Below are 16,565 nucleotides of genomic sequence, written 5' to 3'. Positions count from 1 at the left end.
TTAAAAAAGGCCACATTAATTCAGCGTGTCTACATACGCTGCAACACCTCGGCTCAGTCAGCCATCTGTTGCTATAGAGACTGGTATAGTTTTTCCAGATCACTCTGCAACTGGAACTGAAAACAGATAGATATTCATGGGTGTGCCTGGCTCTGTATGTGTGCATGCATCAGTGCCAGGGTGCACACACACAATGACACACACTTTGATGTAAGAGAAGATCAAGGCATGGCTGTCTTTTCTTTTAAACATGAAAGATGCTTTAATGCACTTATTTATAAAGAGCTTTAATATGCATTTATATAACTGCAGAACAAATGTTTTGGGTATAAATAATAAGACTGTGAGCAGCGAAGTGAAAGCAGAAATTTTCCTTTCATTTTAGATTTATTTCATCTAAAAAAAAATAAATAAAACAAAGGACATTCAGTGTCTGGATAGAGGAAACCCCTCCTCTTTGCAGCAGGTTTGCTCCTCATTCCACCACCAGATGGCAGATATGTTCTTTTCTCTTTGACGTCGGCATCTCCGTTGATACCCCTTTTTGTAAATATAATATATAATATAATCCCATTCCCATTTCCCATATCATATAAAAACACAGCTAAAATACTGAACTTATAAAAAATATTTGCCTCCATCTTTTGTGCAAAGCAGCACCACAGATGTGGTCATTTGGCAGTAAGAAGCGGTGGTACTCTCTTCATTTCTTGCATCTTTTTGTTTTTTAGAGTTCAACAAGGCAAAGTCTTGGCCACAGCTTGTAGAGTCCTGCTCCATCTGGTAGGTGGTGCAGCTCCCAGAGCTCCGAGACTACACTTTGATGGAGCTGCTGCCGCTAGCAGGTTTGCCCGGGCAGCTGTAAAGAAATGTGGCAGCAATAACCAGCACTGCCCCAAAGAAAAACACCCTGGAGAAGAAGCAGAAAGAGAATGAAAAACAATTTAGTTAAAAAAAAGAATCATATAAAGTTAGTTTGTTCAGAAGATTACCCTGTGGGGTTAAAGTCCCTCAAGAGGAAACATGAAATGAGTGTTGAAAAGATGATTGACAGAGAGGTGGCAAATCCTTTGAGGATGTTGTCCGCATATTTAATCACCACTGCAATCACCAGCCCCCCCAGAGCCTGCAGAAAAAGATAACACATGTTAAAACACATTAAAGATGCTCTCAGCTTGAAACTTAGAGCTACTGATAATGTTCATTTTATCCACAACTTCACAAACATGTCATCATCCGTGTTAAAAGGTCCACCTGTTCAACTGCTTCTTAACACAAACATCTAATCAGCCATTCACAAGGCAGCAACTCAGTACATCTAGTCATGTAGACATGGTGAAGACGACTTGAAGTTCAAACTTGTGTACTTGTGTAAGGGATATTTTAACCCAAGTGGGAACCACTGCAATAGAGCAGTTTGGGATGTGGTGGAACGGGAGATTCTCATCATGGATGCAGCAACTGTGTGATGCTGTCATGTCAACATGGAGCAAAACTTCTGAGGAAGGTTTCCAACACCTTGTTGAATCTATGACACCGAGAATTAAGGCAGTTCTGAAGGAAAAACAGGGTCCAACCAGGTGCTAGCAAGGTGGACCTGATGAAGTGGCTGGTAAGTGTAGATGACGAAACGAGAATGAACCACAAAGATAACAAACCTGCAGTAGTATAACTATACAGGTAATAGCACTGTAGCCCTGAAATATTCCTGACTTCATCACACTGTGGCCGTCGTACACCATCATTCCTATAAAGCCAAACACAAAGCTGAACACACCTAAAAGGAACAAAAGAGAGCAGAGGTGAGTTGTTTGTTAGAGATATTTACAGTCATGTTGTAATTCTGCTACCATTAAACAAAACAACCACCCTGAAATGTCACACTGCCACAGAGAGTCGACACGTCTCCTTTCTCCTCAATGTAAACAGATTAAACCTGAAAAGCCTTCAAGGTGGCTGAGTCTGTAAAACCTGTTTGTTTCATTGCACCTAACGAAGGTACTATTCACTGGAACAGACACAAACGAAGGACAGACAAAAAATGTTCAGCCTGAACTAAGAAGAGTAAAGTGTGTAGCTGATGCAGTTTTCCAGACAGATCGTTATCTTAAGCAAAGTCACCTTGATATCTTTACGAATATCAACATAACATTAAACAATAAGAACAGAAGCTGCAACAATTAACATGTTAACGTAATTCCAGAGCTTTGATTTTTCCTTTTGTTTCATTAAGTGAGATTCACCGAGCTACAAAGTGGATTTTTACCTTTTAAGAAGTATAATTTGCAGGAACCATTGCTTATTTATGTTTATGTTATGTTACATTTTCTCTTCATTTTTTGCCTTGCTAACAAAATAACAGACTATTCATAGATAAGCACGTCATTCCAGCCTGACACACTCTCACCCAGCTGGATGTTTCGGACCCACACACTCTGCTTTGTCTCCTTGAGGATCTTCTCAAAGTAAACTCCGGCAAAACCACTGGACACGCAGGCCATCAGCACAGCCATGAATCCCACAAACTGGGAGCCCGCCGTCAGGATCTTCTGCTCGGAGTCTTTTCCAGAATCTGCAGGCCACTGCGGATCAAAACCATGGGCGATAACACTCAGGAGGAGAGACAGAGTGCTGCATATCCACAGACCAGTTCAAACTTTTATCTACACTGCCCACAAAAGTCAGGGGTATTATCTTTTTTTATGTGATGTCAGAATGAGCTTAAAACGCACTATAACCTTTCCAGGTGGTTTTTAATTAGACTTTTTCTAAACTTTTAATCAACATACACTATACAGGGTTAGAGATTTTCTATAAATTTCACCCAGAAGTTTTAATCCCAAACTTTTTGTGAGTGGTGTATGTACTGGGTTCTTCTTGTACCTGCACCAGAGCGACTCCGGCCATGAGGAGGAGCAGGGAGAGCCACTGGTAGAGGCCCAGTTTCTTCCCAAGCATGGAGATGGAGAACAGCGCTGTGGTGAGGATCTTCAGCTGATACGTGACCTGTGTACACCAAAGACACTCATGACCACACGTTTGCCAGCAGGTTTGTGTGAGCAGCCACTGGCAGAAGTAGTTCGACTACAGAAAACACACAAAAAACTATTCTGCATGGTATTAACTTGGCTTCCAGTACTAAAGTTAAGCGCAGTGAAGACCAGGATCTGTCCTTAAAATCATACATAAAACGCATTACTAGGGCCACCTTCTTCCACCTGCATAATAATGCCAAATTAAGGATCATCCTGTCCCAGAGTGATGCAGAAATACTAGTCCATGATGTTTTTACTTCCAGATTGGATTTCTGTAATTCCTGATTATTGTTCTGTTCTAAAAATGTTCAGAAAATGACTCCAGCTGATCCAAAATACTGCTTCAAATGCTCTGATCAGATTTCTCTCATTTTAACTTCTCTCCATCGGCTCACTGTCAATCCAATTTTAAATTCTTCTCCTTACATATAAAGCTCTTAGTGACAGAGCTCTATTGGATCTTAAAAGTCTCATAGTTCCATATTTCCCCAACAAAGCACTTCAGTCTCAGACTGCAGGTTTACATGTGGGTCCTAGAGGTTCTAAAAGTAGAATGGGAGGCAGAACCTTCAGCAATCAGACACCAGCTCCCAGTTTGGCTTCAGGAAACAGACACCCTCTCTACCTTTAAGATCAAACTTATAAAGCTTATAGATCAAGTTTATCCATCACTTTAGATATGCTGCTATAAGCTTAGACTGCTGGAGAATGTCCCATGATGCACTAGGCTCCTCTCTGCTCTCTTTAATCTCCATGTAGAAATATCTGACATTGTTGTTGTCATTCATGTGTTTCTCTTCTTCTTTCTCAGTAGACATCTCTGGCTTAGAGTTATGCTGCTTGTCGACCAGTATTCCCTGTCCTCGCCACCTCAAACTGGTCCAGACAGAAGGCTGTCCTTCCAGGTTGGCCATCTGTCCCCCACCTCCAGAAAAACTTGGATATTGGAGACTTGTGAAATGTCTTTTTGATTTGGTTATTATTTAAGAACTCTTAATCACTGCCAGCTCTGTTTTTCAGTAAAAGCCGTAGGAAATTTTCTGGTGTGTAAGTGTAACAGTTTGTCTGGTGATAGTGTGGAATGAAGGGTCGTTGCCTTCTGTCTGTGGTGTTTGTGCCTTCTCTTGACTAAACTCTAAAGTCTGTGAAACAAATCGCATGTCTTTCAGTGACACACACAGTGAATTTGTGGCTGTCCCTTGGTGTGTTACCTGATAAGTGGCTGCATCGAGATTGGACAAGGCAACATAGAGCAGATTGTTCTGCAGCGTGTAGATCCCTGCGGGCACGGCCAGCTTCATGGTCTCCACGGGCTTCTTCACAATCTCCTCCTCCAGCAGCAGGTTCATGGCCCGCAAGCTGAAATCTGACAAAGAAAACATTGTTAGTAACTCAACTGTAGAGTGTGTTATAAAGACAAGGGAGTTTTTATGTTATGTTGCAATATCAAATCAGATAATTACTGAAAGTAAGTCACACACACCCCATTCCCTCTCTTTCCCACTCACTGTTCTCCATGAAGACAAGACAGATGCAGGCGAAGATCTTGAGCACTTCGGCTAACACAACAGCCGAGGAGGCCAGGTAGCGAGGACCGTCCTCCTTCAGCGTGCGGGAGTAGCGCATGGTGAGCACCAGTGAGGTGGTCTGCAGCACCAATACACCTAGAGACAGGTACTTTAGCCGCGAGGAATGTGATGAGACCATTTTGGGTGGCCCTTCTTTTGAGTTACCCAGCAACGGATGAGTCTTGAGGATGCATACAAGACAAAATGAGACAGATTCAGTCAGAGGAAGAGTAGGTTTGATTGGTTTTGTCATGCTTGTCCAAGTTTGTCCCACCAATCTACTCATCTTCAGTGTTAAAGGGTTCTAGCCCTGCTTTTGAGCTCTGTCATTACAGACCATCAGCTGGCAGGCCAATCTGCACTACAACAAAGAGCTATCTTATTATAAGGAAGGAAAAAAAAAAACATTTAAAGGAGCAGCGTGAAACCAAATAAAGGGTCAGCGGCAAAAAATGTCATTTATCATTTAATATTGTGTTTTTTATTGCTATGTAATCATTTTTATTAAAATAACTTATGTTTTTATTGTCTTAGAATGATCCATTTATATTTATTTACCGGGGATCCACTTACATGGCAGCTGCCATTTTTGTGCCACCATTTTACTACGGTGTCTCTAATGGACAAACAACTGTGTGTGAAGTGAAAACTCTGAGCTTTAAAACTGCAGTACCAGCTTTGTTTGATAGCTGTTAGAGCACCATTTGGAATAAGTAACAGCTTAAAATGACCATAGAAGAGGACAGTACACATTAGGTGTGGGAAAAATTCAGATGGCTGCGATGCGATTAGACAGCAATTATTTATGCATCTTTTTTCTTTGTGTGACTACTCGACTAAGACTACCTTCCCAGTGGAAACATGTAAGATGGTTTCACATATTTGTTGTAACAAAACACAAAGAAGAAAACCTGTTTGTTTGGTTAATGCAGAACAACTTGTTTCCATCAGAACAAAGCATGGAGATGCATCAGATCCTAGCGGCCTTGGGTTGGTCATATTTCAGCTCATGAGAACTTTTACCGTGTTCTTCCACATCTGACAGTGAACGATTTCTCCCAGAAAAAGCCACCAAGCGTCTGAGACAAACATTTGCTTTAGTTGTGTTTACCCACAATGCCTTGAGTTGAACCCATAACATCCTCTGTGTTGTAGTCGGCTTCCTGTATTTGGTTCACTTGACACTTGTAGGTGGACCAGAGTTTGCTTCTTTGATCTTTTTTAGGATTTAAAATTTTTTTTTTTTTTTTTTTTAAATTAGTACATCAAATCAGAATTATCCACGGCCACGTCCACATCAGAATGCATCTAAAAAAACTACTTTCCCCAGCTCTAGTACACATGTACACAGTGAAGGAGTTTCCTGCTGCACCTGAAGCCACATACATATGAAAACATGTTAATGTTTAGAGGGATTTTGGCCACTGACGGCCACCATGCTTGTGCTTGGTTATTTCTATGCCCAGCTTCACCTCTAGATGTCAATAATTCTACACACTTTACCTTTAAGCTGAGAAGATTTAAACCAGGGGTGCCCAGGTCCGGTCCTCGAGATCTACCATCCTGCAACTTTTAGATGCAACCCTTCTCCAACACACCTGAATCAAATGACTGGCTCGTTACCAGGCCTCTGCAAAGCGGAATGGCATGCAGATGACATCTGATTCAAGTGTGTTGGAGAAGGGTTGCATCTAAAAGTTGCAGGATGGTAGATCTCGAGGACCGAACTTGGGCACCCCTGATTTAAACTATAATCAAGTGAAATAATCTGCTAGTACAGTGAGATAATTACACTTGTTAAGATTTCCTGATATAAAAGAAATTTTCATTTAGACAAGGGAGAAATAAAAATAAGATGCCAAATGCTCACTCACTGACTGAAATAAATAATAATGGATCAGATTTATTCAGTGCTTTTCAAACCACCCAAAGCACTTTACACTGAATCCATCATTATCACTCATTCACGCCACATAGTGGCTAGTACACTTTTTTATGCTGTTGTCTGCTGGGGGGGGTAACATGACAAAAAGGTGTGCTAACAGGCTGGAAAAACTCATCAGGCGGGCGGGCTCTGTGGTTGGCATGAAGCTGGACTCCCTGGTGACAGTGGCAGAGAGGAGAACACTAAAAAACTACTGGCTATTGTGAATGATGCCAGTCACCCTCTGCACACTGTCATCAGTGCACAGAGAAGCCTGACCAGTAACAGGCTGCTCCTCCCCAAGAGTAGGACCAACCGGCTCAGAGACTCCTTTGTCCCCCGAGCCATCAAACTGTACAACTCTGCATTAGACAGGAAGGGGAGAAGGAGGGGGGAGAGGGAGGTATGCAGTCCGCCTGATACAACACATGCACAATAACCCATACAAACAGTTGCAATAACTTATATGTGCAATAGTGAACTGGGAATCTGTACCACCTCTACTGTGTGCAATGCTTGTTTATATTGTTTTATTAACTTATCTTATTGTTATTTATTGCATTCTATTTATACTTTTCTTGCACCTTGTTGCCTCTATTTTGCGTTGTACCTGTATATATTGTGTCTTGTGCTTGTCCTGCTTTACTGTTGGTGTTGTATTGCTGCTGGTACCCAAATTTCCCTGAGGACTCTCCAAAGGGATTAATAAAGTATTTCTATTCTATTCTCATTCATACTGGTGGAGGTATGCTACATGAAGCCACAGCTCCATAGACAGAATCTGTTCCAGTAGCCTCTCTGACCACCACCAGTCATACACCAGAACAGACGCAAGGGGGTGAACAGTCTTGCTCAAGGACAGTTTAACTGGGATGAAGGGTGAGATGAACCACCGACATTCCCGCTCTACCGCCTGAGCCGCTGCCACCCCCGACTGTCTGTGTGCATTGCTGCACAAGCAATTCTAGAATGAAGAAAATCACTGAAGATTTTTCTCTCAAAGTGAGAAAGAAACAGCACTAAAAGCTGCATTTGCATTTTTTTTGTTTCTTTTGTTTTTTTACTTTACGTTTAGAGACCCAAATGTTATGAGACCTTTTGAAAAAGGACAGCTTGTAATTTTTGATAAATATCTATAACAGGAAATTTGTTGTCATTTGTAAAGAACCACTAATTTATTTCTATTTTTAGGTTTTAAAATAAAGAAAAAAGCACATCTCATTGCTAAAAAAAAAAAGGATAGATACATTATCTTTTATGGGATGTAGATAAGCCCATAGTTTCCAACCTAATGACAAGTAAAATAGATATTGCTGGCACTTTTATTGGCACTATGTTGTGGAAATTCAATGCAATTATAAAAAAAAACACAGAAAAATGCTAAATCCTGCATTTTTAAACATCTATATTTAAAAGCATTAGTTGTTTCTTTATCATTTTTGGCCAGTGTTATTAAGAGCCATTGTGGAAGGTCCAAAGAGCTTCTCAGAGCTCTGGAGCCACAGGTTGCAGACCCCTGGTCTAAATCCTAGATATTATTATTTCAGGAAATCTTACTGAGTTAATTGCACTAATTATTTGACTTGATTATAGTCTGTCTGTGTGCGAATTGGTATGGGGAGATCTTAAAACAAGTTTTTAAAGCTAAAATTGGAAGTGAAAGATACAGTGGGATCTCAAACAGTGTCTCCATGAGATGATTTACTATATTATGCCTGTAAAATAAACAATTTTAGGATTTAGTAACTTAAGAAAAAAAGGACATAAACCCTCAAAACCGTTTGGCTGGATATAAAGTTGTAAGACTTGGTTAGACAGCCAGTTTTTGGAATATAAGTTCTAATCTCACTCATATTTCATCTGATCCCTGACAGGAACCAGGAACCAGAAATGACATTTTGCCACATGAGAACCAGCTTGAGCCCTTACTGGAACAACTGGTCACAATAGAATCCTGGATGAAACAAGAAAAGATGCCAAAGATGGAATTTAAAAAAAGAAAATACAAAGACACACCTGCTTTCACACATATTCCTCTGAGGAAACTACTACTGATCAGCCTAGCCCTGTCAGGTTTAGCAAACGTGGATAAACACACATATAAACGCAGGTTTAACAGGATGGCCGACTTAACCCAAATCATGACTCTTATCACGACTACAGGTCTGCACAGGTTGTGTGTTTTCACCACAAAATCTCTCTTAAGTATCCACACACACACAGAGAGAAACCCGCATGTGTGATTAATATGCAGGGCTTGAATACAGCCACCAGTCAGCAAATTTACTTATGCTTTCACTTAAACTTGAAGAAATGGAAAAGACAGTAAACCTTTTCCTGTGTGTGTGTGTGTGTGTGTGTGTGTGTGTGTGTGTGTGTGTGTGTGTGTGTGTGTGTGTGTGTGTAATGGTAAATGGACTTGTACTTATATAGCGCTTTTCCAGCCAGTTTGACCACTCAAAGCGCTTTACACTACTTATCACATTCATACACACATTCACACCCCGATAGGCACATCGGGAGGCAACGTGGGGTTAAGTGTCTTGCCCAAAGACACTTCGGCATGTAGTCAGTGAACCTTCCGGTCGAAAGACGACTGATCTTCCTCCTGAGCTACAGCCGTGTGTGTGTGTGTGTGTTGCTCACACATGACCACGAACAAACAGGAAACTTAACAGATGGAAGTTAAGCATTACCAGTTTCATATTTCCGGCATCCTGGAAGTCTGCAGACTGACATTCTTCAGTCATCGGTCGCGCGTTTCCTGGAAGCAGCATCTTATCCCTTTACAGCTTTCTGTGTAAGCTCCGCTTTTCTCTGTCACCTCACCCACATGGCCCTCAAAACTGAGAGATTCCTCACACACAGAACAGTTTAGTAAAACAGACTAACGACGCTAAACCTGTGCTGCTGAGGAGAGCCGTGTTAGTGGTGGGAGGGGTTTAAGTAGCTCGTATAGTTCTTTCAAGATAAACCGGCTGGGTTGGTTCAGATGGGCAGCTCGCATTGTGTGTTTTTTCTTTTGTCCCTGCTGATATCACAACCTTTGTATAACTACTGTTTTCAGAAAATGGTGGTTTAGTAGATCTTACTAGGCTTGTAATTCCTCTCCACTCTCGCTGTTAAGCTTTATTGTCTTATTTTAATGACTAGAATTTAATTTCCTTAACAGAATTGATTTGGATGAGTTTTGCTGTTGCATACACTGTGCTGTACTGCAAAGAGAATGTACAACAAGTCGTGCAGGCCAAAACAGTGTTGACAGAACAGGAGGTGTGGTTTCTTTACACACGGACTTCCTTATGTGGCAGCTGTGCTCATAGGGCTTGGCTGCACAATTACCAAAATAAGCTCTCACTAAGAACATTTTAAGAACTGTTTTTTTTATGTTAGGAGCCATTTTTGCTCTCTATGTTTGGCAAAATTTACTTCTAAAGAACAAACACTCCATGTTTCAGTGTTAAAGGGTTTATCACTGTAAAGTCAAAACATCTGATGACTCAATCATTCATGTTTCCTTTTTGGGAAAAACTTCTACTTGCAGCCAAGTGACCACAGTCAAGTTTCTGTTCTGTTTTATGAGCAAAGACACACTTAATTTCTTTATATATTTCCAAGAAAACTAGAAATAAAGGCAGGGGAATAAAAAAAAAAGTATAATATTCAGATGAAAGTGAATATTTGGTCCGAGCAGATTTTTTCCTCTTCTTTTTTTAAGTCATGAACATTAACAAAAGAAATGTAACGTGGTTGTTATTTAGCAGACACTTTTCTCCAAAGTCACTAACATCTTAGAGAAGGCAGTAGCATTAAGGGCCTTGCCCAATGACCCAACTGGAAGGCGTTAATATTTAACATCCATAATATTTAACATGTCCCCTGTTGGATTCAAACTCAGGTCTCCCACTTGGGAGACAGATGCCCTGTCAACTTAGCTAGCTGATATGTGACAGAAACAGTAAAGGGGTAGGTGCATGATTATACCTGCTATTATTCAAGAAGCGAGAGAGAAAAAAGAGAAAAAAACAAACAAAAAAAAAGGTTTTACTTAAAATACTTTTAAGTGTTTAGGATGATAGTTATGAGAGACAGTAAAAATAATAACTTTGAAAGTATACTAATGATAATAAATAAATATTGACAACATTTCATTTGTAGATATTGTAAAAAGTGTTTGCTCCCGATGTCATACCTCTGGACCACCTGTGGAAATGGGATGAAGATGTTATTCTGATAAATATGGTGAAGGTGTGTGATGCCGTTTCAACCCAAGTATAGGAGTTGACAGGTTTTTTGTGAATTAAGAAGTCAGAGACAGTTCTCTGACCAGATCCGGCTCAGCTCGCCACGTTCAAACATTTCACAGCAGCACAAACTTTCTGAGCTCTCACCAGGACGCACACATTTCCTGCACTGACCTGTGTGGACATGTCCAGCAAATGTCTTCAACAAGACTCAGTCTGAAGCCGTTCGCTCTGCAGACGGCCTTCAGCTGAATAAACAAGCTTAGTTAAATAAATATGTCTGTGACAAAAATGGTCCGAAAGGAGATTTCTAAGAAAATTTCAATAGATGCAAACTAAAAAAAAAAAAAAAAGTTGCAAATGATTCTGCGTGAAGGATTTCAGGTTTTAGTTTTTTTCTCAATCTGACTTTTCATCGTGAACACAAAGAACAAATTTTTCCATACAATATTTTACTTCTACAGACATGTACAGTAATGATTTTTTATTTCCTAATTATATTAAATTATTGAATATATTTATATCTATTTTATTTGATATTCATAAAATCGTATTTAAAATCTCTATAAGTATTCTTTAAAATATAGCTGCATCATTTTCTTTTTCTGTGCATGGGTTTATATATCTATTTATTCTGCAGTGAATGGCCATGTACTGAATGACTCGCTGAGGTCCACTGAAACAGTTCATTTACAAATACAACATCCTCACCCAAACATATACTTAAAAATAGAGTTTGTGTTCACTGTAGTGACCACTATGTATGACAAGGTTCATATTTCAAACTAAAGAGAAGCAGAATTTAGACAAAAAGAAAAGTTATTCTGATTATATTCACTCAGTATCAAATGAAAAAAACAAACAAAACAAACAAACAAAAAAAAAAAAACGCTAAAGGATTTTATTTTATTATCTCTGATTTTTAAACGGCTTTGAATCAGTTTCAGACGTTAAAGCAGACAGCAGGTGTAAAACCTGTAAAACTGTCCAGTCTTTTGTACGGAGGAGACAAATAAATACTTTTACAGATCCCTCAAGAAGCACACATCTTTTCGCTGTGAGGATCTTTTTCCTAAAACAGCCATCTGAATTCAAGCGGCTGATGAATTTTATGATCTGTAATGTTGGCGGGTTTAGATAAGAGAGAATTTAGGGGCTTAGAAGAAAACTGCAGCAGAATCTGAGCAGAGTGGAAATACATACATTTCTTTGAAGCCATCGAACTGTAAGTCTCTGCTGAGGCCGCTGAGGACTACGGATCAATGCTGCAGAAAAATAAATAAGACTAAAATAGTTCAATATTTCATTGTTAAAAACATGTTTTTCTAGCGTAGTGATAAAGATTTTCACAACTGAGAAAAGAAATCCTTCATCAGTTCCCTTAAGGTGTCAAAACTCGAAAACATCCAGAAGATTGAAATCCATCCGGAAGCTTCAGCTCTGTGTGAAAATCCTTCTGATTCATAGGGAATATCTACAAAATATCTGATATTGCATAAGAAGCCAAAGAGGTTTTGGTGGGGCGTCTTATTTTGACTTCAACTAATAAAAGAAAATGAGTCTGGCTGCAAGTTTTTGCCACATGGATGGTTTAACAGCCGCTAAGAGTCTCCCTTTCATCTGGCTGCAGCGAGCTTTTTCCCTCAGGATCAACATGCTAACTTAGCTTTGCTGCAGCTTTCTTGCCCACGCTGTATTCTGAGAATCCTTCTGATGGAGTTCCTCTGCTGCACTGAGACAGACATTTCAACCTGTAAAGAACTGGAGGGGTGATTCAGGTTAATGTTTGCTCTTCTGCAAGGGAAAAAAATAACTGTGTGGGTCTGCTTCTGATGTCGTGGATCTCTGCAGTAAAGACAAATATTAGACTTTCATCTCCAGGAGACTTTTACTCATTTGTTGAACAGGAGCTGGCTCATTTATATACTGAATTTCATCATCATCACCAGGATGTAGATCTGTAAGATGCTGCAGGAAGCTAAAACCCAACATGTAAGGGTAAACCCCACATGTATCACAGACAGATTAGTGGCTATCAGGGTAGTGGCTGACATCAAGACGACAGAGGCCTGGTCTGGAAAGCTGCCCAGGAACAGAGATTAAGTTCAAGGACTCCAGGTGCAGGCTGTAAAGAGAGGCTTCTGAGACAGTCCAGAACACCGTAGGAAGATTCAGGCCGGTAAGGCAAACATGGAGCTCCATAACCAGGAGGATGGACTAGTACACAGCAACATCTGTACTCAGTTCAGGCTGGAAGTTCCAGGGTCAAGGTGGAAGACACGGTCGCAGGTGGTGGGAAATGTTAAGCTAAGATCCTGCAGGACTTCCAGATCCAGACTGATAAACTGGTGTTGGCCAACCAGACATCACAGTGGTCAACAAGCTGCAGAAGAAGGCAGCAGTGATAGATGTAGAGATCAACAGCATCAAGAAGAAGGAAACGAGAAGCTGGAAAAATACCAAGAACTGATGAAGGGAGTTGATAAGATAAGATGCTGCGAACATATCAGAGATCCACTGTGTTCCACTTTCTATTGTTGGAAGGCATCATGTTGACTTCAACAGTGAGAAATCTTGGGGTCATCTTTGACCAAGATTTACCTTTTCTTCCCCATTACACAGGAATCCATAATAGATTTTCATAACCAAGATCAGGAACATTCTTTCCTAGAGGGAAGCAGGGAAACATAGACATGCTTTTATCAACGCTTGATGCAATGCAAGGTCATTTTAGATGTAATTTGATGTTAGATGTATTTGGTTGTACAAATACATATTTTAAAATCCTTCATTGGATCCAAAACTCAGTTCTGACCGGCACATCCAAATTTAATTATATCTCTCCAGTTTTAGCTTCTCTTCGCTGGTTTCCTGTTAAAATCAGAGTTAAATACAAAATACAGGAGCTCATCATAAAATTAGAATATGAAAAAGTTTATTTATTTGAGTAATTCCATTCAAAAAGTGAAACTTTTATAATGTAGACATTCATTCCTCACAGACTGACATATTTCAAATGTTTATTTCCTTTAATTTTTATGATAATAACTGACAACTAATGAAAACCCCAAATTGAATATCTCAGAAAATTAGAAAGATTCAATATTGAAGACACCTGGTGCCACACTCTAATCACCTAATTAACTCAAAACACCTGCAAAGGCCTTTAAATGGTCTCTCAGTCTAGTTCTGTTGGCATGGCAGTCATGGGGAAGACTGCTGATCTGACAGTTGTCCAAAAGACGACCATTGACACCTTGCACAAGGAGGGCAAGACACAGAAGTTCATTGCTAAAGAGGCTGGCTTGTTTACAGAGCTCTGTGTCCAAGCATATTAATAGAGAGGTGAAGGGAAGGAAAAGATGTGGTAGGAAAAGATGTACAAGCAATAAGAATAACTGCACCCTGGAGAGGATTGTGAAACGAAACCATTCAAAAATGTGGGGGAAATTCACAAAGAGTGGACTGTAGCTGGAGTCAGAGCTTCAGGAACCACCAGCATAGACGTATGCAAGACATGGTTTCAGCTGTCACATTCCTTGTGTCGAGCCACTCTGGAACAAGAGACAGCGTCAGAAGCGTCTCTCCTGGGCTAAAGACCAAAAGGACAGGATTGCTGCTGAGTGGTCCAAAGTTATGTTCTCTGATTAAAGGAAATGTTGCATGTTCTTTGGAAATCAAAGTCCCAGAGTCTGGAGGAAGAGAGGAGAGGCTCAGAATCCACGTTGCTTCAGGTGGAGTGTAGAGTTTCCAGTCAGTGATGGTTTTGGGTACCATGTCATCTGCTGGTGTTGGTCCACTTTGTTTTCTTAGGTCCACGGTCAACGCAACCATCTACCAAGAAGTTTTAGAGCACTTCATGCTTCCTGCCGCTGACCAACTTTATAGAGATGCAGATTTCATTTGCCAACAGGACTTGGCACATGCACACAGTGCCAAAGCTACCAGTACCTGGTTTAAGGACCATGGTATCCCTGGTCTTAATTGGCCAGCAAACTGGCCTGACCTTAACCCCATAGAACATCTATGGGGTATTGTGAAGAGGAAGATGCACCAGACCCAACAATGCAGAAGAGCTGAAGGCGACTATCAGAGCAACCTGGGCTCTCATAACACCTGAGCAGTACCACAGACTGATGGACTCCGTGCCACGCTGCATGCTGCAGTAATTCAGATAAAAGGAGCCCCAACTAAGTACTGAGTGCTGTACATGCTCATACTTTTCAGCTAGCCAACATTTCTAGAAATCCTTTTTTCTGTATTGGTCTTAATATTCTAATTTTATGGGGCATTGAATTTGGGATTTTCAGTAGCTGTCAGTGAGAATCATCAAAATGAAAAGAAATTATATGTTTCACTTTTTGAATGGAATTACTGAAATAAACTTTCATGATATTCCAATTTTATGATGAGTACCTGTATTTCTTATTACCTACAAAGTCCTTAATGGTCAAGGCCAATCTTAAGTAAAAAAGAACTCATCCCATCAACTCCAATGACATCGCCATTCCCAGAGTGCTGGTATCCTTGTGGTTCCTGGAGTTTCAAGAACAAGAATGGGAGTCACTAGCTTTCAGACCCCTCTTTTATGGAACCATTTCCCAGTTTGTATGCAAGACAAAGACGTGTTAAAGCTTTAAAATGAGTTTAAATGTCATGAATGGGGGTGGAGGTGAGGACCCAATTGCAGGCAGTCAAGGCATTAGGCAGAATCGGTGGAGGTGACAAGGTTTATTTTCCCAAAACTCAAGACAGGGAACCACATACACAACAGGGATAAACCATAAAACATAAGGATCTGACAAGGAGTAACTGAAAACCAAGGGGCATATATACACAGAGGGAGTAATGAGGAACAGGTGAAGTGAATAGACCAGGTGATCTAACGAAAATACAGAGCACATGAGTGAAAACTACAAACTGAACTTAACATGACAAATCCCAAACCATGATCTTAAAACAGAAACTAAACATGACAAAAACCAGAACTATAAACCAATACCATAACTAAAAAACAACATACATGATCAATACACAAACACAGCCCATGATCATGACATTAAACTTATCTGAGACAGCTTTTTGTTCATGTAATTCTTTTGGACTTCTCAGATATTCTGGTCTACATTTATCATTTTTATTTTAATTCCTACATTTTATATTCCTTTGTTGTAGTAAACTATATATATATATATATATATATATATATATATATATATATATATATATATATATATCAGAAAGCCGGACATTTTATTATTTAATTATTATTTAATTATACAGGCATTGAATTTCAGCTTCTAAAAGGAAGATCCGGTGGCTAAAACGGAGCTTTTATCGTCTTTAGATTATTTATGTAGCTCCGTTGGTGCCTAAAAATAGTCTCGTCATATAAGAGAAAATTTACCTGCAGGAGTCTGAGCTGAGGACGTGGACGTCAGTCTGCGGACTTTCATTTATGTAAAGCTGTTTTTCTGGATTGCCAACATAACATGTTAATCCGATCGTGACTGAGAGACGACAAAGTGTCCTCCGCAAATTACATGTACAGAACATGATTTTCTTTCTCTCGCTTTCTGGAAGGAGTCCCTCCCTCCTTCTCGACTTCATGAATGGGTCTATTATTAAATGGTCGGTGAGGCCTACTGAATATAGCAGCTCAGAAAAACCTGGAAAGTTGAAGCAGCATATCAAATGGAGCCATCTTTTTTTTCCCTGTCTTCTTTCTTTAATTTTTTCACCATGCTGGAATAAAGCTTTGGACAAAATTTCGCTTTTTTCTATCTATCTATCT

General features: G+C 40.0%; 1 protein-coding gene across 2 annotated transcripts; it reads right to left on the bottom strand.

Moving 5' to 3' along the window:
- Positions 1-271: 271 nt before the first annotated feature.
- slc35a3b (solute carrier family 35 member A3b) lies at positions 272-16,327 on the bottom strand. 2 transcript variants are annotated; one of them, XM_041992823.1, is made up of 8 exons: positions 16,179-16,327; positions 4,544-4,784; positions 4,247-4,401; positions 2,884-3,006; positions 2,408-2,582; positions 1,659-1,777; positions 993-1,126; positions 272-910 (listed from the first exon to the last, which is right to left on the bottom strand). In XM_041992823.1, the coding sequence occupies exons 2-8, from the start codon at positions 4,740-4,742 to the stop codon at positions 814-816; spliced, it is 1,002 nt and encodes a 333-aa protein (XP_041848757.1). In that variant the 5' UTR covers positions 4,743-4,784; positions 16,179-16,327; the 3' UTR covers positions 272-813. The 2 variants fall into 2 exon arrangements, with proteins under 2 accessions (XP_041848757.1, XP_041848756.1); XM_041992822.1 differs by lacking the exon at positions 16,179-16,327 and adding an exon at positions 9,224-9,581.
- Positions 16,328-16,565: the final 238 nt, after the last annotated feature.

Source organism: Melanotaenia boesemani, chromosome 8 (assembly GCF_017639745.1).
Source record: "Melanotaenia boesemani isolate fMelBoe1 chromosome 8, fMelBoe1.pri, whole genome shotgun sequence".
NCBI lineage: Eukaryota > Metazoa > Chordata > Actinopteri > Atheriniformes > Melanotaeniidae > Melanotaenia > Melanotaenia boesemani.
Note: the sequence above shows the minus strand (reverse complement) of the source record. Positions and strands in the feature narration are given on the sequence as shown.

Coding starts and splice junctions, on each gene's coding strand:
- slc35a3b (XM_041992822.1), bottom strand. CDS start 9,304: ATGCTGCTTCCAGGAAACGCGCGACCGATGACTGAAGAATGTCAGTCT. Junction 4,785..9,223: donor ATGCCGGAAATATGAAACTG/GTAATGCTTAAC, acceptor TGCATCCTCAAG/ACTCATCCGTTGCTGGGTAA. Junction 911..992: donor AGGGACTTTAACCCCACAGG/GTAATCTTCTGA, acceptor CTTCTTCTCCAG/GGTGTTTTTCTTTGGGGCAG.